Source organism: Mustelus asterias, chromosome 12 (assembly GCF_964213995.1).
Source record: "Mustelus asterias chromosome 12, sMusAst1.hap1.1, whole genome shotgun sequence".
In the NCBI taxonomy this organism is placed as follows: domain Eukaryota; kingdom Metazoa; phylum Chordata; class Chondrichthyes; order Carcharhiniformes; family Triakidae; genus Mustelus; species Mustelus asterias.
In genome coordinates this window covers 71400547-71421950 of record NC_135812.1, presented here as the reverse complement: position 1 = coordinate 71421950, position 21404 = coordinate 71400547, and the positions used below count along the sequence as shown (strand labels likewise).

At 40.9% G+C, this 21404-nt stretch overlaps 1 protein-coding gene across 2 annotated transcripts in view; it reads right to left on the bottom strand.

Moving 5' to 3' along the window:
- The window catches only part of tbcd (tubulin folding cofactor D), a 248461-nt gene that overhangs the window by 88520 nt on the left and 138537 nt on the right, over positions 1-21404 (bottom strand). For both annotated transcript variants that reach the window (XM_078225420.1, XM_078225421.1), the window contains exons 15-21: positions 20591-20648; positions 17413-17442; positions 15747-15832; positions 10394-10474; positions 8066-8139; positions 3494-3611; positions 2402-2462 (exon numbers count right to left, since the gene is read on the bottom strand). In XM_078225420.1, coding sequence (XP_078081546.1) covers positions 2402-2462; positions 3494-3611; positions 8066-8139; positions 10394-10474; positions 15747-15832; positions 17413-17442; positions 20591-20648 — 508 coding nt within the window. The remainder of the gene's footprint in view (positions 1-2401; positions 2463-3493; positions 3612-8065; positions 8140-10393; positions 10475-15746; positions 15833-17412; positions 17443-20590; positions 20649-21404) is intronic.

Here is a 21404-nt window from a genome sequence, read left to right as displayed (position 1 = left end):
AGAGATAGATAGGTTTCTTGATTGGTGAGGAGATCAAAGGTTATAGGGAAAAGGCGAAAGAATGGAGTTGAGAAACTTATCAGCCATGATTGACTGGTGGAGCAGACTTGATGGGCTGAATGGCCTAATTCTGTTCCTATATCTTATGGTCTACAGATGGAGTGGACAGTTGACCTATGTCAACTCTATAAATGACCAGCTTGGAGGTCTATGAAAGCACGTCAAGATGACTCATGTTTCTGTGAAGGCTCATTGTTAAAAAGCACCAAACTTGCTGATGCTTCTTGATAGTTGTGGCAAAACACCTAAAAAATGATTGTTTAAGACACGGTTTACAAACATGTGTATGTTTGCATGAACTCAAGAACATTAAGATAATTCAAACTTGATCTGTTTGCTGATTGGTTTTCTGCACTACTTTGATTTTTGACTGTTCAAATCACACAAAAAATTAGTTAGGACATTGCATATACATTTGGCACACGTAATTAATTCAGCCCTCATCTGAAAGGACTTTTATTGGATTGAAGGTGTCAATTAATATTTTAAATGTATCAATGAAATACAGTTGTTAATGGATCACTTGTCTAAGTGATATTTAACTGTAATGACAGTTACCCAATATTCAGATATTGCTTTGGAGTTGGTAGAATGCTTCTAAAAATATATAAAGTTTGACTTAGTTATATCTATTTTATATGAACTGAATTCAAATGTAGTTCCATTACATGATCAACACTGCCTTCAAGAACAGCGCCAGTGTATCCACCTCAGTGACAAATTGATGCAAAATGCAATTAATCTCAATTAGCTCACATCCATTTCACCTAAACCTAGATAGGCTTTTGTTAATCTAAGAGAAAAAGCATGCCTTCATTCACAGTGGTCGGATTCTTTTTCTTTACAAAATTAACAAAGAACCATACATGCTTCCTTGCAATGCCAACAATTAAAAGAGACAAGGAATTTGATTCCTCAATGGAATGTAGAAGAATGGCGAGGCAGTAGCCTCAAGTAACACTCTTGAATGCCAACACAGGACAGTATTGACTCAGGAAGAATCAGGTTTAGAGTTATGAATAAAGGCCTTCAGCATGCAAATATTCATTAACTATTAATTATACAGTATTAACTTCCATTTGAGACTGGCATCACTGTTGCACAGTGAAGAAAAAGATTTGGAAGGAAAGAGCCTAGCGCTTGGTGAGCACAAAATTGATTCAGAGTTACCTTTAATGGGCTAGATTTTGCTGCAAAAACAAAAAGTGTCTTTTTTTTACGTTAAAGGTGCCTTCGTAACACATGCTGTCATTAATGTGTAAATTGGCCAGCAACTTGCAGCAAGGCAGATAATCGCAAATTGCAAAGTGCCACTATGCTGCTAGTTTAATGAGATCTGCGCCTCCCCATGATTTTCATGAAGTGGCTGCATTTGTACCTCAACAATCATTAAAATCATCACAGAAAGTTAAATCGAGTAATGAACAGCATGAGTACCCTTCCAGCAATGTGATCATTATTGATGACAGGAGCAGGTCATTCAGCCCATTGAGCTTGCTATGCTATTTAATATATCATGGCTGATCGGACACTTGAATGCTTTTTACACCCACTATCCCCATAACCCTTAAAGCAGATCTCTGAATCTCTGCTTTAAGCATGCACAAAGCTTGAGCTTCCACAGCCCTTTAGGGTAGAGAATTCCGAAGATTCAAAACTCTCTGTGTGAAGAAATTTCTCCTCACCTCGGTCTCAGTGGCATCCATCTTCTTTTGAAATTGTGTTTCCTGGTTTTAGACTCCCCAACCAAGGGAGGCATCTTAACTGCATCTACCCTGTCTATTCTTTTAAGTATTTAGAAGGTTTCGATGAAATAACTCTTCATTCTTTGAAACTCCAGCGAATACGGGTCCAGTTTGTCCAATCTCTCCTCATAAGACAGTTCCGCGATCCCCGGAACAAGTCTGGTCATCCTTCATTGCACTCCCTCCAGGCAATAATATTCTTTCCTAAGTAAGGGGATCAAAACTACACACAGTATTCCAGGTGTGGTCTGACCATGCTCCTATACAATTGTAGCAAGACCTCGCTATTCCTGCACTCAAGTCGTCTTGTGATAAAGGCTAACATTCCATTAGCCTTCCTAATAGCTTGTTCCACCTGTGTGCTAGCCTTCAGTGACCTATGGACAAGGGCACCCAGGTCCCTTTGTACATCTACACTTTCTAATTTCATCTAGCAACATTGTCAGCAAATAAATGCTTCAAAGCTAAATGTTGTAATTTATGTTTTGCTAACTAATATGAAAGCATCGCATAATAAAGTGAACATTAAACAAATATAGTCAAATACAAACCAAACTAGTTAAATTAGTTGCCAAGTTGTATTGTATGAATCATACCTTTCGATGAATGTTCTTAAGATTTTCCAGTGTACTCTCGTTGATATAGTCAGTCACGGGCCTGTCAGAAACATGACGCTATTAAACTGAATTTGAAAACTGACAAGATAATTATAATTTTAAGAGAGTATATAGTCTAATAATTGCTTCTTATTTAATTTTAAAGGCTTTGCAATAAAGTCCCAATTATCAACAAAGTAATTGAAATATGAAGTGTAATTAACAAACAATTATGGAATTAAGGATTGAAATTCTGCTGAGCAGTAATAAATTCAATCATAATACCAAGTGCCCTGTTGGAACAAAAGTGTTCATTTATTTAATTTAAACAGGCAAACATCTTTGCTCACCTAATGGACCACAGAATTTCAAAGGGACACACTGACACAATTATTATTAATACATTTTATCAACGGCACAGAGACAGGCCCTTTGGCCCAAACTGGTCCATGCCGACCAAAAAGTTCATCTAAGCTAACCCCATTTGTCTGCATTTGGCCCATAAACCTTCCCTATCCATGTATCTGTCCAAATGCCTTTTAAATGTTGTCAATGTCCCTGCCTCAATGTCCATGTTAAATTGAGAAAGAACGAGGTAGTGCGAGAGAGAAAGAAAAAACAGAGAGAGAGAAATAGATCAAAAAGCAAAAGTAAACTACAGTAGACATAAGTTAAAACCACAAGTTATAATAATGCTTCAGAAAAATATGACAATACCTGAGGCTCAGATTCTGAAAAAAGTGTGTTTTTGGGTTATTCGTTTAGCAGTTGGAACCAAAAACATTAGGTTGAAACATTCATTGTTACTGCTGTTATCACAGATATCCATTATTAATAACTTTAACTAAATTATTACATAGAAAGTCTATTTATATTGATGGTTTTATTTTACTAGGGTGTGGAGATGCCAGCGTTGGACTGGGATGGGCAGAGTAAGAAGTCTCACAACAACAGGTTAAAGTCCAATCGGTTTATTTGGAATCACGAGCTTTCGGAGCGCTGCTCCTTCATCAAGTGAGCGGCTACTCAGTTTACTAGAACATACATGAATTAATGTAAAGAAATACAAAGTAATGACCACTAATCTCATACCTGTTGTTCTCAAGAGCCATTTTATAGAGCGCGTAAACAATTTCTGCACAAGCCAAGACTGCGCCATGACGAGTGTTCAAATCAATGCCTGTTGCTAAAGGTAACAATCGTGGCAAAGCTACAACGGAAACAGAAACAAATCTCATGTAAAACACATAGGCACAAATGCAACTCATGCAATTAAGTATTCTTACGTAAATGTTAGAAATGGTAAAATCAAATGCTGGAATTAGAAAGAAAGTATAAGAGCAGAAGAGTGATGCATGGATTGTTAGAAACATATCTACCTACAGAAATAAATTCAAAACGGAGCACAGGTTTTTCAAGTTAGACAGGGATAAAAAGTAGAAGCGGACAACCTTGAAATCAAGAAAGTTGAAATGATTGAAAATTCAAACAGTTTGGCTGGAGCTAAACAAGATGAAAGGAAGGTCTGTATTTGAGGTCTGCCTCAAAGTTGAAGAAAGATGACAGCATCCAGTACAACACACGATTAGCACATTCAGAAAATATTCTCTCAATAACGGATGCCTTCAACCAACCAAATATGGACAGCTAGTTCACACTTAGAATACTGTGCATAGTTCTAGTAACATCATTATAGAAAGGACTATAAATTAATCTATAATATGCAGTGTAGATTCCCCTGTGGATTCATCAGGTTCTTGTCAAAGAAGAAAATTTACAGTTCTGAGGAGAACTTGATCTACTGGAGTTTACAATTCTCTAAGGTTTATGTCAAAAATTATGAAGATTTTTGATAAAATACCAAAAGACTATTTCCTCTGGCTGGCGTGTCAGTGAAGAGGTGTTATTATTTTCAAATTGCAATTCAGAGTTTCGCAATTCAGAATATTAAATGACTGGAGGATTCCTAGCCTCACCTGCTCTTGTAGCCAGTTTTTATATGGTTAATCTAAATTTTTATATGTTAATTCTACAAATATGTCAAGAGTAAAAGGATGAGATGTGAAGGCATAGGACCCTTAAAAGGTGAAGGGAGAAAAGTTTGTGCGGAACCGTTAGAAATGGCGGAGCTGCTTAATGAATACTTTACCTCGGTATTCACGGTGGAAAGGGATCTGGGTGGTTGTACTGCTGGTTTGCGGTGGACAGAAAGGATCGAGCATGTGGACATAAAGAAAGAGGATGTGTTGGAACTATTGAATGGCATCAAGGTTGGTAAGTCGCCGGGACCGGATGGGATGTACCCCAGGTTACTGTGGGAGGCGAGGGAGGAGATTGCGGAGCCTTTGGCGATGATCTTTGCATCGTCGATGGAGACGGGAGAGGTTCCGGAGGATTGGAGGATTGCAGATGTGGTCCCTATATTCAAGAAAGGGAACAGGGACAGCCCGGGAAATTACCGACCGGTGAGTCTAACCTCAGTGGTTGGTAAGTTGATGGAGAGGATCCTGAGAGACAGGATTTATGATCATCTAGAGAAGTTTAGTATGATCAAAAGTAGTCAGCACGGCTTTGTCAAGGGCAGGTCGTGCCTTACGAGCCTGGTTGAGTTCTTTGAAAATGTGACCAAACACATTGACGAAGGAAGAGCGGTGGATGTGGTCTATATGGACTTCAGCAAGGCGTTTGATAAGGTCCCCCATGCAAGACTTCTTGAGAAAGTGAGAGGGCATGGGATCCAAGGGGCTGTTGCCTTGTGGATCCAGAACTGGCTTGCCTGCAGAAGGCAGAGAGTGGCTGTGGAGGGGTCTTTCTCTGCATGGAGGTCAGTGACCAGTGGAGTGCCCCAGGGATCTGTTCTGGGACCCTTGCTGTTTGTCATTTTCATAAATGACCTGGATGAGGAAGTGGAGGGATGGGTTGGTAAGTTTGCTGACGACACCAAGGTAGGTGGTGTTGTGGATAGTTTGGAGGGATGTCAGAAGTTGCAGCGAGACATAGATAGAATGCAAGACTGGGCGGAGAAGTGGCAGATGGACTTCAACCCGGATAAGTGTGTGGTGATCCATTTTGGCAGATCCAATGGGATGAAGCAGCAGTATAATATGAAGGGTACCATTCTTAGCAGTGTAGAGGATCAGAAGGACCTTGGGGTCCGGGTCCATAGGACTCTTAAATCGGCCTCGCAGGTGGAGGATGCGGTCAAGAAGGCGTACGGCGTACTGGCCTTCATTAATCGAGGGATTGAGTTTAGGAGTCGGGAGATAATGCTGCAGCTTTATAGGACCCTGGTTAGACCCCACTTGGAGTACTGCGCGCAGTTCTGGTCACCTCATTACAGGAAAGATGTTGAAGCCATTGAAAGGGTGCAGAGGAGATTTACAAGGATGTTGCCTGGATTGGGGGGCATGCCTTATGAGGATAGGTTGAGGGAGCTTGGTCTCTTCTCCCTGGAGAGACGAAGGATGAGAGGTGACCTGATAGAGGTTTACAAGATGTTGAGAGGTCTGGATAGGGTAGACTCTCAGAGGCTATTTCCAAGGGCTGAAATGGTTGCTACGGGAGGACACAGGTTTAAGGTGCTGGGGGGTAGGTACAGAGGAGATGTCAGGGGTAAGTTTTTCACTCAGAGGGTGGTGGGTGAGTGGAATCGGCTGACGTCGGTGGTGGTGGAGGCAAACTCGTTGGGGTCTTTTAAGAGACTTCTGGATGAGTACATGGGATTTAATGGGATTGAGGGCTATAGATAGGCCTAGAGGTGGGGATGTGATCGGCGCAACTTGTGGGCCGAAGGGCCTGTTTGTGCTGTGGCTTTCTATGTTCTATGTTTAATCCAGTTTAGTTCTGGTCAATTGTAACCCCAGGATGTTGACAGTGGGGGATTCAGCAACGATAATGCCATTGAATGTCATGGGGCACTGGTTAAAATCACCAGTTGTAAATTGTCATTGTTTGGCACTTGTGTGACATGAATGTAACTTGCTGATTTTGGATATGTACTGCTTTGTGCCGCAAATGGTGCGAAACATTGTGCAACCATCAGCAAATATTCCCACTTTTGAACATTGGTTAGAAGGAAGATCAGTGATGAAGCAGCTGAAGGTGGTTGGGCCTAGGACACTGCCCTGAGAAACTTCTGCAGTGAAATCTTTGTCCTGAGATGACTGTCCTCCAACAAAGGCAACCATCTTCCTTTGTGCTAGCTGTGACTCCAACCACTGGAGAGTTTCCCCATTGACTCCAGTTATGCTCGGCTCCTTGATGCCACGCTCAGTCAAATACTGCCTTGAAATCAAAGGCAGTCACTCACTTCTGGAGTTCAGTTGCTTTGTCCATGTTTGAACCAAGGCTGTAAGGAGATCAGGAACTGAGTGACTCTGGAGAAACCTAAACTGAGTGTCAGTGAGCAGGTCATTGCAAAGCAGGTGCCATTTTATTTCACTGTGCATAACCCCTTCCATCACTTGACTGATGAGAGTAGACTAATGGACAGTTGGATTTGTCCTGCTTTTTGTGTACATGACATACCTGGACAATTTTCCACATGGGTAGATGCCAATGTTGTCGCTGCACTGGATCAGCTTGGCTAGGGGTAAGGCAAGTTCTAGAGCACATCTTCAGGAGCATTGTTAGGACCCATAGCCGTTGCAATATCTAGCGCCTTCAGCTGTTTCATGATATCATGTGGAATGAATAGATGAAGACTGGCATCTGTGATGCTGGAGACATCAGGAGGGCCAAAATGGGTTTTCCACTCGGCATTTCTAGCTGAAGATTGTAGCAAATGCTTCAGTCTTATCTTTTGCACTTATGTGCTGAGGTCATAGAGGATGGAGGTAACTGGGGAGCCTCCTTGTCCAGAGTTTTTAACTTGTCCACCACCATTCATGGCTAGATATGGCAGGACTGCAGAACGTAATATCTGTAGTAATAACTGCGCACCATTTACAAGATGCCTTGCATTCAGTGGGATCCCATCAGTGGCACTGTTTAGAGAAGCATAGAATTACTGACTGGGAGTCCTCGATCTAAAGTTGCTGTCAGGTTCAGAGGAGGAATAATGGCAAATGCTGAAAGTTGCACTGTCATTATCATTGCAGAAGCCAGGCCATAGGATTTCAGGAAGACAAAATGTGGCATCGTGCCAGAGCCTGTACAAGCTTCTGAGATGTCCAATAGCAAAGCATTCAAGCACAGTTCTAGCATTACAGAAATTTAAAATCTGATCACCTTTCTGAGGAACAAATAAACTATTAAAATGTTAAGGAAAAAGAGAACTAAGAGCAAAAAAAGGAGAGATTGGATAAAACAGATAAATTCAGAGGCACACATTGTGAGGACAATAGGAAACATACTATTAGAACTAGAATATAGATATGAATGATCTGGTTAACTTGAGAGGGATAAAATTTGACATTGGACAGAATGAATCAATGGAGCGCGTTCTCGAAGAACATCAAGATTAGAGTTGGAAGTTACAGTATTTTCTGTGTGGGCTCATGTTGACAATCAAACCATTTTTCAACTGGGAATTCCTTTTGGCCAAATGCTATTACAGTACAACAGTTTTACAACTCTACATCTGATCAACTATTAACATCTGTTGCACTATTGTAATAAATACTATTTATTTTAGAAAGAAAATATGTTTTATTGGCCACTCACCAATATTAGCCATGTATTCTGGTGCATGTGGAGTAAGATTATGGAGGGTCTTTGCAGTAAGCTCGCGAATGGCACTGTGAAAACATAAAAGCTATACATTACGTTACTGAAAATCATGTTTCAATCTCGAAATCAAACCACAAAAATGTTCTGGGAATCCTTTTCACAAGATGTATAGACGTCAGACTGTATAGACAGTGCAACTGATTGTATAATACTGTCCAAAAGTAAGATTGAAGCTGGTGAACCACAAAATTGAACACACTGCTTCAAAGCTTTTTAAGAATAAATTACAGATAAACAATGGCTCACAAATAGCACTGCTGGATTAAATCATTGTCCCTCAATGCACTGAAAACATGTACCAATTTACAACTGCAAAACTGCCAGAACAGAAAAAGCACTTACTGTTTGCATTTATCACAATGTAAAAGAACTTTGTCACCATACAGTGTGTATTCTTAAAGTGAATTTGAGTCTTGAAGGAAATTCCCACCAACCATCCTGCCAAATTTCTCAACAGCCGAGAAAAAAAAGTCAAATCTGACCACCTACTTTGCTCAGATGGCCACCTGCTAGGTGTTTTTCATGAGCTCATCAAAACCCCACAAAGGAAATAAAATGACAGCTTCTTACTTTGATGGCCTGATCTCCTCCTCAGGCTAAGGAGCTGCAGCATATGTTTTAAATTCTGACAATGAATGGATCACATCAATTAAATGAATGTTTACAAGTTTGAAATCTTTAAAATATATAACAAATAAAAGTCAAAACCATATATTTTCAGTTAGTGAACGGATTTGAATTAACTCCCAAAGCAATGCAAAATTCCAGTACTCTGCATTCTTGAAGAATGACCTTCCACCTTTAATATGCTGAGGAACAAAGTAATTCCCCATGTTCCAAACAATATCTACATATTTATGCCACCAGCTTCAATCTTTGCACTAGCTTTGCTTATTTGCTTCAGCACACATACTGGGTAAAATCACGTGCACACTCTCATGGTGAGTCTGGTGGTTTGGGAGGAGCATTTAATCAGGCAGGTGAGGATACAACCACTTTCTCACCTCAACCCTAATTACGTCCATGGTGAGAAGGCCTGCAGGTGGTTTTCCCACTAATCCACAACTGAGGTCCTTAACTGGGCAATTCATGCTATCACCCCATAACTGGCGTGTTTTCTTTCAGGGGTTTTTTTTTATTCATTCATGGGACATGGGTGTCACTGGTGGGCCAGCATTTATTGACCATCCCTAGTTGCCCTTGGAGGGCAGTTGAGAGTCAACCACATTGCTGTGGCTCTGGAGTCACATGTAGGCCAGACCAGGTAAGGACGGCAGATTTCCTTCCCTAAAGGACATCAGTGAACCAGATGGATTTTTCCAACAATCGACAATGGTTTCATGGTCATCGATAGATTCTTAATTCCAGTTTTTTTTTATTGAATTCAAATTCCACCAGCTGCCATGGTGGGATTTGAACCCGGGTCCCCAGATCATTTGCTGAGTTTCTGGATTAATAGTCTAGTTTCTGGATTAATAGTCTAATAGCACTAGGCTATCGCCTCCCCAAGAGTCCAAGGGTGGACGCGGCAACTGGATCCCTTGTTCAATGACACAGTGCCTCATTGAAAAACCAGACATTGGAAAGGAGGGGGAGCCCACTGACAACCACCCCCCCTGCCCTTGCTACCAAACCCTCAAACCCCCACCCCTCCCACCATCACTCACCTGGACCTAGATCCATCAGTGACCTGAGGCCTCAAGTGGTGACCACGTATCATACTGGCAGCAGTCACCTTCTCCCACATGGCGCTGTTGTACGGAATAGCTGCCGATCTCTGATTTAACTGTAGCACTTGGACGGGACCTCCACTCCCAAAGTCCTTGATGCTAGGGAAGGCCTGCTGTTGGCCTGTTAATGCCTGAGTGACATATGTTACGGTGTGCTTTCTGAAAAAAAAGCAACACCGAGGCCATGCTCGCTCTCCAGCCAGTGGCCAAGACCTCATCGTCCCCACAAGATTCCACCCATTATTTTCCTACAGTTTTGATCCCACTTCACATGATCACTGCTCATCATTCCCAAAAATAAAAATCTTTTCATCATCAGAAAATATATATAATTGCACTTTGCTTACTCAGATGAATTCATTGATGGTAAGGGGATAAATTAGATATTTATAGTGGAGTTTATCCATCTTTGGCTGGCATCTATGACTACCTAACTAATAAAGAAACAAGCATGAACCCCCAATTGTGTACTAACCATATACCTTCACCAAAATCATTTCAGTGTATAAACTGTTCAAACTCATTCTCTTACCTATCCCAGTGATTAAATTTTTTTTGTATCAGGTGATCAATCAATGGTTGTGTATATTCCGGGAATCCAACAATGTATATACTGCAGAACAGAGACACAGAGAAAGACAGTCAGTCACTGCCTTACGCAAATAGAATCTACTTCTTCTATGCCAGAATAGTCAGGATTACTTACAAGATGATGGGAAGTGCATTATGAAGGCTGGTTAAAAAGATGTTCCGACAGCATGTGCAAATATTTCAGATTTATGGACAACACATCATTTAATATTACTGACACTTGCTGACGGAACAAACACAAGGAATTTAATGTGAACAATGAAAAACAACCTTTAGCTGTTGCCATAATTAATGATTTATGAGCAGATTACATATTATTTGAAAATCAAGTCCCATAACACATAATGCAAGTAGGGCTTTTTCATTTCATTTTCCTTTGTTGCAACACCCTGTGGATCCCAGTGATGGATATTGTATACCTTTTGCAAACATCTACAATGAACCACCATCACTAAACTAAAGGTAACATGGAGATTGTCTATGGTCCATTACAATTGTATTCAATATTTTATACATATAGCACCATATTTGGCAGAGATAGTTGGCTAATAATATTCTCCTGGCCCATCAATGGACAGTAAACTTGCACTTAAGGACATACCCTATGACTTACCTTTGAAGGTTGCATATATGTAAATGGAACTATATTCTTCAAAAAACATGATGTTAACTTTATGGCCCAGCTACTAAGACAGAAGTATCAGCTGTGTATACCTTATATGAGAAATATACATCATAGAAATCATAGAAACCCTACAGTACAGAAAGAGGCCATTCGGCCCATCGAGTCTGCACCGACCACAATCCCACCCAGGCCCTACCACCATATCCCTACAGATTTACCCACTAATCCCTCTAACCTACGCATCTCAGGAAACTAAGGGCAATTTTTAGCATGGCCAATCAACCTAACTCGCACATCTTTGGACTGTGGGAGGAAACCGGAGCACCCGGAGGAAACCCACGCAGACACGAGGAGAATGTGCAAACTCCACATATTTAATAAAATGAGTATTAATAGCCAATTCTAAAAGGTTTTGAATTTATCATTAAAAAATGGAAATAAGAGACTACTGGTTTAAAGAAGGGATTTTTTCACAAGTTAATCTTTTCACAAATATTTTTGAATATGTGGTTATACCTCAGGCCTGTCTATCAGGTTTTGAATGCTACGCAGCAAGACTCTGTTGTAACTTTACCATTGGGAAATACTATGAACTCTCTTCCCCAGAGAGTGGTGGAGGCAGGATCATTAAATATTTTCAAGACAAAGGTAGCTAGATTCTTGACTAACAAGGGAGTCAAAGGTTATTGAAGGTGGGGGGAATATGGAGTTAAGATCACAATCAGATCACCCATGATTTTATTGAATGGTGGAGCAGACTCAAGGGGCCGAATGAACTACTGCTCCTGCGTACATTTTTATTTGAAGCCCAGGTTCCTCAACAAGCTGTCTTAAGAGGCAGAAGGTAAACTGAGCAATCCTTGTTTTTGTTTGTATAAATTCATAATCGCTTCACGATTATAAATACAAGGCTGCAACTTGTGCTGAACAATTTGATTAACCAACCTTTGATTTATAATCTGCCCACAGAGATGATAAATCACTGAGCATATGAATAAAAAGGAAGTGAAGACCTTAAGGCCCAAGTATTCTCAGTTTATCCATAAGAGGCTGTAACCTTAAGTACAGCTCTCTCTAACTCCTGCCCGTGCTTACTCTTGGGTGAGGCCAAAACAAGGGGGAAGGGGAAGGGTTGGGAATAAACTTTGACCAATTTCTGGGAAATGTCTCGTAAGAAATGCTGGATTGCTCAGTTAATTGAATGGTAAATTCACAAACAGACTTCCCATCACACTTGGGACTTGGGTTTGAATAGTGGTAATGTTTAGTCAACTTTTAGGAGTCGAACTAAAAATAAAGACCACATCTCAGAAAGTGGGGAGAAAACAGAAGAAACCAAGGATTGTGCAGTGCCTCCCATGCAAATAAACCCCATTCTGGAAAGAATGACACCCAACAGTATTAGTACATCTCTCATTATTTGTGTTATTCAAATTAATACTGATCCCTTGGCCAAATTCTTTGAACTGCATGTGTAACAAAAAATATACGCAATTCATAGAGGAACATTTTGCTTCAACAATGTCTTTCATATGATTGCAATTTAAGGGTCAGAATTTAAAACTTGAGTCACTGGGGAACAGGGAACCAATCCAAGTCAGTGAAGATCTGAATTATGTGGTAAGTTTGATTTTAAGTGGTATAACATGAGCAGCAGAATTGAAATTTTTGAGCATGGCAATTGTGGAACAGACATCCTGAAGATCTGTATAACCCCTATTCTGAAAGGGATCAATAAACAAATCTGTTTGTAAATCAGTGTACCTGTTGAAATGGATCCTAATTGTTTCCACTGCAAAGCCAAATACAAGTGTATAAACTAGCCCATATTGATGAATGTACTGCCACATTCTACATTAGATAATGTCGGGGCAATGGTAGTTCCAATGATGGGGGGAAGGGGGGGGGGGGGGGGGGAGATGGAGAGAGAGAGAGAGAGATTTCAAGCCCATCTTGCAGCAAATTAGTTACTGTCAAGGCTCCCGTCCCTTTAAGGGATGACAGTCAGTCTCCAAGAGCTGTCAGCCAATCAGCAGCTCAGCAGAGCTTCAGTCTTACTATCGTCACCAGAACAGTGGCCAGAGCTGGGTCTGTCTGCACTCAGCTGAGTAGACAGCAACAGATGACTGCCTCAGAACAGTGGGGTCAAGGTCACAATGGCTGGTCAGGTGAAAGGGGTGGTTGGTGAGAGTGGGAGTGTTGCTCCGAGGCCAGCCACTGTCACTGGGACCCACTCCCACCCCACCCAACCACCCCCAGCACCCCTAAATGGCTCCTTTAGCAGAATAATTGGCCTTTGGGTGATGTGGGGGACTGTCCTCCACATTTCCCATTGCTGACACAATGTCATGGTGGCAGCAAGGTTACAGGCACTCCAATCCTTACCTCTCTCTCCTTAATATTTGGCTCCCTATTCCTATTTCACTCCTGCAGACCCCCATAAGAATCAGTGCCGAGTGTGCAGAAACGTTACCATCATGACACCATTGGTCTGGATAAGTCAAAATATTGCAAGCTGCTAATTAATGTTCAGCATTTTAAAAAACTAACTTGGTAATCACAATTTCTTTTTCAGGCGGTCGCTGTCATATGTAAAAAGGGCTTATCCAAAGCAATTATAATGTGAAACAGTCAGTCAAACGTATGTGGTACAGTGGACATGTTTGACCTCAAAGCACATGACACTACTCATTAATTGCAGCACAAACAATGGTATCTTTGGCTAGCTCTATATAATAACATATAGCCTGGATGTCTGGCATTTAAACAGCTACCCTATTATTACTGAACAGGTTGCAAGATGATTGTCTCCAATACCTCCACCCCCGTAAACATTTCAATGAACATCCACTTCTCAAACAAGAGCAAACTAGATAAAACCACATAAAACAACAGGGGGAAAAAAAACTTGAATCTTGCCTCAAATCTCTGGCATTTCAGTTCAACAAATCAGGAAAGAAACATAAATGGATAGATTCTGAATTTTTTTTCTGCTACATTTATCCATCTGCAGGTTCATTTTTACTGTACATTTAAGAAGGCACTCCTGTATCAAATGGCACGCAATAACCCGTGTAAATAAATTCGCCTTTGTAATGTCAACAGCAGAGTTTATGGCCATTCCATAAATATTTACAGAGGCAGCCTTTTGATTTCTTGCACATCTCCTATTGCTATGCTTGATATTATAAATATTTAAGATAGGTTGGCAAAAATCAAATTAAAAAGAAATGGTGTTGAATTCTACCATTTTTCAAGTTATACAGTCCACAGGTTGAGTCAACATACGTTGTTCAGGTGCAATGCAATAAAGTTTTTCTTTTTTTAAAAAAATCATCCCACCCCTATTCTTTCTTTTCCTCTGGAAGGTAATGAATCTTTGTGGTGTCACTCCACAGAGATTAGCAGTCTTCCAGTGCCTCAATCAGCTGACCATTCTTCATTTTGAATGCTAACACAGGGGGCAAAAGTGAAATTCAAAAGACCGTTCCGACTAAGTGCTTTGCTCTGCGTCAGATTCTAATTTAACTGCCAGGGTCAGATGCAAATAATGTATACCAGAGGGACAAAGTGTTCCATTCCTCAGCATTCGGAGTAAGGAACACTGAAATTCAATTCAAGCATAAAAATAATAAAAACACGAGCAGCAGTCCTTCACTGGTCTATTACATCTGTTGAATTGGGCCTAGCTAGAAGAGTAGGGTCGACATGCGGTATATAAGAGTACAGCTGGTCGAGGGCAAAGCAGTTCCTTGGGTTAAAGAGGAGGGAGAAAAAAAAAAATCACAATATCGTATCACCTGTAAATTGCATCCGCACGGACAAGGCTGATTACAGTGAAATATTTCCCACATAAATAATCTGCCAATCCTCATTATTTAAGGGTGGCCATTTAGGGGAGGTACTGGGTGCTAATAGCAGATATGGAATCAAAACTCATGGGCGGCACGGTGGCGCAGTGGTTAGCACTGCTGCTTCACAGCGCCAGGGGCCCAGGTTCGATTCCCGGCTTGGGTCACTGTCTGTGCGGAGTTTGCACGTTCTCCCCGTGTCTGCATGAGTTTGCTCTGGGTGCTCTGGTTTCCTCCCACAGACCGAAAGACGTGCTGGTTAGGTGCATTGGCCATGGTAAATTCTCCCTCAGCATACCCGAACAGGCGCCGGGGTGTGGTGACTAGGAGATTTTCACAGTGTTAATGTAAGCCTACTTGTGACTAATAAGTAAACTTTAACTTTTTTTAATTGGAGCACAGAAGGAGATCATTTGGCCCATCAAGCCTGTGTTGGCTCTTGCGAAAGTTAACCCCATTCCCCCACATTTCCTTGACATCTGTGCAAAACTTTTCCTCAAGTATTTATCCAATTCCCCTTGAGGGCTATGACTGAATCTGTGTCCCCCATCCTATCAGGCAGTGTATTCCAAATCATAGAGCATTCACCACGTGCAGGAGTCTTTTAACAATCATCTTAAATCTACGTCCGCATATTATTGACCCATCAGTCAGTGGAAACCGTTTCTGGTTATTTACTCGTTAATTACTGCATTCAGCAATGAGGGGAATTCTAAATCTTAAATAAGAGTTTCTCTGTGCTTAATATGTACTGCTGGCAAGATTCTATACATTACTGGCAGCACATAGTCTGAAATTCATAAGCCTTGAGGAGTTACCTAATAGTCAGAAAACATTTGGTCCGATTTCCAACAGCAAAATAGTCAGCTGCAGTGACGATGTCAATGCCATGTGGAAATGTACCCTGCAAAAGATGTAAATAAAACTAATTACCCAGTTTCATTCAAGAAATGACAATAAAAGATACAGGTTAACTGTTATGATACCTTTTATGCAAGTTTTTAAAGATACAGTACTCTTTGAAATTTGTTTTATTTTACTTTCATTCCAGCAAACTGATCTTCTTGACGTTAACTGCAGTATGAAAACAAGCACATGCGTGGCATAGCCCTTATATAAGGATATGAAAAGTATATTGAGCGTAACCTCAATGTGGAATCCCTCTCTACACAAAATAACAGCTCCAAATAAGTACAACTTAGAATTTAAAAATTGCAGATTTTGTACATTGTGTTTCTCCTTCTGAGGTGTTTTTCCACTCTCAGATCTTGGATTTTCAAATCTTTGGTCATGAAACATATCCAGAAAAGAAAAGGAAAGAGGTAGTGAAAGAGAGAAATGCTACTGTACAAGTGGAAGGGATATTAAAAGATTGCCTGGTTCAGAAACACCATATAAACATTAAAACTGAAACATGATGGATCTGTGCTACCAAAGTGACCACTGATCAAGAGAAAACACTGGAAAATCTCAGCAGGTCTGGCAGCATCTGTAAGGAGAGCTGGTGAAAAATGTGCCCCCATGCTTGTTTTTGGACAGTATTAACAAAATCTGGGCTGGGATTCTCTCGAGCAGCTGGGCTGGGAGACACCAACGGGGGGCCTAAACGCTGGGGCCTAAAGACTCCAGCCAAGCCCGTTCCACAAAGATTAAGAGTCAACCCATTTCCTCAAACCAATAATCACCATCTCAGGATGACCCAACAACACCCCATGATCGCTGGCTTCAGGGCATCAAAGCACCCCTCCTCCCTGCAATACAGGCACCCCCCCCCACCATGCGGGCACAATCCCCCATCATCCCATCCCCCCCACTCCTCCAAATATCGCCAGTCTCCCCTACATAATGGGGCACCATTGAGACCTGTTCCCAGGCCCCACCTCTTGGCAGCGCTAACCTGGCACTTCCCTCTGACACTGCCAACATGCCAGCCCTTGGCCATCTTGGGGCTACATCTTGGCTGCTGGAGAGCAGTAGTGATTCCCGCCTGCTTGACCGGGGGTACGCTGTGGTGGTGGTGGTGGTGGTGGGGGGGGGGGGGGGGGGGGGGGGGGTGGTCTGATGCCCCTGAAAACAAAAGTGTTAAACAGTTTAAGAATATTCACAACTAATCAGATTTATGCCCTCGAAGGACTTGAACCTCATTATGTCGTGGCGAAGAACATCTCATTCTGAAATCTCCCCAAAACAAATCCCGTGATGACTTTAGCGCAAGTTAGAGACCACAAAAGGATTTGCGCCCACAGCGAAGGGGCCCTGAAAATCATCCCCCCCACATAACCAAGTCTTCAGCATTGTCTATTTTCCAGCGGTGCCTGCCAAGGAATTTTACATCATCACTTCCAAGTTTGAAATTTGACAAACTCTTCGTGATCTGGCGCTCCTACTTCCTCAATAGTCTCCCTGTATACCTTGCAATTCTTCTAACACACATTTATTAATCATTTACAATATTTAAACTAAATATGGCATGTGAAACTGTACCTGTCTTCCAACGTTCTCCTGGAAAGCTGCCTGCAGTAAAAAGTATCAGAAAAATAATGGATATGACATTGCATTAAGTCATAATGAACATCAGTTTAATACTGGAGATATACATCTCAGCACGTTACAAACAGAAGTGGACTTCTTTATGATAAGCATTCTAAACACTAGTAAGTCTATCAAGTTGAAGAACCTTACAAGTAAACTAAATCAACCAATAGACTTGGGGAGTAGAAAATGAGTAAAGCTTTTCATCACAAACAGAAAATGTAATCAATTTCGGATGCCTAGGCCTTCTTCACTTGTATTATCGAGAGCCGATGCAGACACCGTGGGCCAAATGGCCTCCTTCTGCGCTGTAACAATACCTTGATACCTGATTGAGTTGTCTGGAAGAAACGAACATTTAAAAAGATGCCAGGTTGGTCAGACATTTATGGATTCTCCATGCCCATCCATCAGTATCCACATCTGCAAATGGAGGTGGAAATACCTCTTTTTGACAGATTCTTAATGCTGTTTGAGCCTCCTATTCTCAAGGAAGCTCTGAGAGCAGCTCTGCTGTTGAAATATGCAACATACATGGAATAAAACATACCAACGAGTTTAAGAGAAACTGTTACCTGATTGGTTGCACCTTTTAAATTGCAATTATCCATTTGTTCAGGCCCTATACCTACTTTGCAAGGAGAATGGGAAACTGTCTTCACAAGGCCTGCGTCTACAGAGAAATAGATGCTGTTCAATGTTACCTGATGCAAGGTCACCTGCATTTAACACAGGTCTGGTTCATGCAGAGACAGTAGTGATGAGCTGTGGCCTGAAACCTGGCTGCACTTACTTTTGGGTATGCTGCAATCCTGATTGACGAGGATAATACCATGATGCAGCAAATGGAAAGTAAATACTAATGCATCATCTTGGCCACTTTAGAAACCCTCAAACAGAAGGCTGGGCTGCTCTGCCACTTGTACCGTCCACTTTCATGTGCAAATCTTGTGGCAGTCTAAAATTTAAAGTGTTTAAATTTTGCTTTAAATAACATGGGGAACTATGTTATCAGTAAACATCACTGTCGAATCATATTACATGTCCTCTTTTTATTGACCTATATTACATGAATGATGTAAATGATTAAAAAGTTAAAGTGGTTCACACTGAATTGGAAAGCCAAACATCAAACTCACAAATACATGTTTTCCTAATTCCACTCAGAGGTTTTTAGGATATTAATAGTCAAAACCAACTAAGTTATAATTCAGGCTCATAAGCAACTGAACTTCCAAATTATGATTAGCCTTCTTCTGTAGAGCAAGTGTTTGCCTGGCATTTCCATTTTGTTTTATTCTCCACATATTGTCCTTATGCTTATCAAAGCAAGGAGAAAATAAGAATGAAGTTGTTTTCATATTTATTCATCTTTCATTCAGCTACAGACAGCATTTGAGTCAATTTGAGCTTGTCTGTAAAATTCATTATATTTTCTCCCCTTCTGTTGATTGCATCACCTTTCATTCTCCTACCATTTCCTTCTTGATTCTCTCACTTCCTCTACTCCATCATTGTTGCAGTCACTGTGCCTTGTGTTCACTCAAAACATCGGTTTCTTTCCTCTCTTCATTATCATCTACTGGATCCTACACTCTCAAACACAGAGTTATGGCATGCCACTGGGAGGTAAAACTGGCACAGCCTTCTCCCCCATGTAGAATCTTACTATATAATCATAGGGTGGAAATCGAGCAGCTTCATATTTTCCTGTATTTGGAGTCAAAGTTCTGTTATATCCAGGAATCCCCACCGCAGTCAGTGCATTGAAACTGCAACCTAGACCATTTGATAAATGTTTAAATAAACTGCAACACTTGCAGCACGATGTACAATTAAACTTATGTACAGACAGACACATGTATACTTCTATCACCTTCAAGTAATCATTTAAAAGTGGAACAGGTGCTCAGCTTGGCTATGAGTCATGCTTTTCCAAGCATTAACTAAAACAACCTGGACAATCAGAAGAAAGAATCATGGATTAGGAAATGAGTTTCATTAAGGTGGGGCTGAAACTACAACAAGCACCAGTGGATTAACAGGATAAACTTGACCTGCAGTACTGTACCCGAAGGAAACAAATGTACAAAATTAAACCAATATTTCAGGAGGAGTTTTATGAAATTCAACAAGTAAAACAATGAAAGCAAAACATTTTCTATGGTACAAAAATAAAATTTGGAAATACTTTTCTATTTAACGCCGCATTCTCCACTCCTGCTTTTATCAGGCAGCTACAGAATGCCCCAACAAGTTAATTTCCCAGGGTAGGGGAATTGGAAGCTAGAGCGCATAGGTTTAAGGTAAGAGGGGAAGATTTAAAAGGGCCCTGGGGGGCAATTTCTTCACGCAGAGGATGGTGCGTATTTGGAATGAGCTGCCAGAGAGTGTGACTGAGGCAGTACAATGGCAACATTTAAAAAGCATTTGGATAAGTATATGGATAGGAAAGGATTAGAGGGATATAGGCCAAACGCGGGTAAATGGGACTAGCTGGGAGGGCACCATAGTTGGCATGGATCAGTTGGGCCGAAGGGCCTGATTCCGTGGTGTTGCTCTATGAGTCCATGGCATTATTCCCACTTGTGAAAAAGGTGCTGGGTTAACTAATCTATTTAAAGTAACCGAAGTCTGGTTCATGTAGAACAGCTTAGGTTATATGATGCATGGGGAATTAAGCCAGTTTGCAACATGTGAGCTGAGCGGGGATATCTGTTTAGAACCTCTACAAGAACATACCATTGGATCGAATTAGAAATCAGCCTTCACCAGTTGCTTTCTATAACATTACTTAGCTTTAAAATGATTTCAAAAGGCTTAGGTTCTTCTAAATAACATGCTTCAGAAACCAAAATGGCGCATGATTTGACAGTGTATTTTTTGAATTGCCTTCAATTTTATGATGTCATTCAAATGAAAGCTTTGTCCATAATGCTTTTGCAAACTGTTCAGTGTCATATTTCTACAATGTAGCCAATTATGTTCCATTTTGTAGTACATCATTAGGTTGTATTAATACAATAAAGTGAAATATAATGAGAGGATATCGATCATAGTCACCCTTTATTAACAGACGGTAACATTATTCACGTATGCCACTTGAACATGGTTTGTGCTGAACACTTACCGAGGCAGCCCTTCGGCAGTTAACATTCCGATCAAATACTGCTGTTATTACCAACGAACTAAAGAGGAGAAATTATAAAAAATGTGAATTGGATAATGCCTTTCAATACAGACAACCTTTTTCTGCAGCAATTATTTCCAGGAACCACATACATCCAGCAACAAGATTATGCTTCAATGTTTTCCACCATTGTGTAATTCTTTTAAAATATACATTAAACCATTTGAATAAGATTTAGCCCTTTTTAAAGAAACTCACCGCAGAGATCCTGACCTCGAGAATGAGTCAAACCACTGGCATACTTTCCAAGCAATCTCTCAAAGTCAGGTTAGTTTTCAACATAAAGACAAAAGCAAAATACAGCAGATGCTAGAAATCTAAAATACTGGAAATACTCAGCAGACCGGGCAACATCTGGGAAGAGAGAACCAGAGTTAATTTTTCAGGTTGGTGATCTTTCATCAGAACTGGAAAAAGTTACAGATATGAGAGGTTTTAAGCAAGGACAGAGGCAGAGAACTGGGGGTCGGGGATGGGGTCAGGGGCAGGGGAGAACATGGGAAAGTCTGATAGGGTGAAAAGCAAGAGAGATTAAATGACAAAAGAAATGTCAATGCTTAGCAGAAAGAAATGGCAATGTGACAAATAAAGGAACAAAATGGCGGGTCAGTTGGCTAGAAAGGAATGTTGTGTATCCAAAGTGTAGAAAATAGCGTAAAGTAAGAAGTCCAGAATGGAGAAGGTTAGAAAATTGTTATATGGGGGTGAATCGTGTTTGTTGATGGGGTGCAAGAGGTCAATCCATAACTGCGCA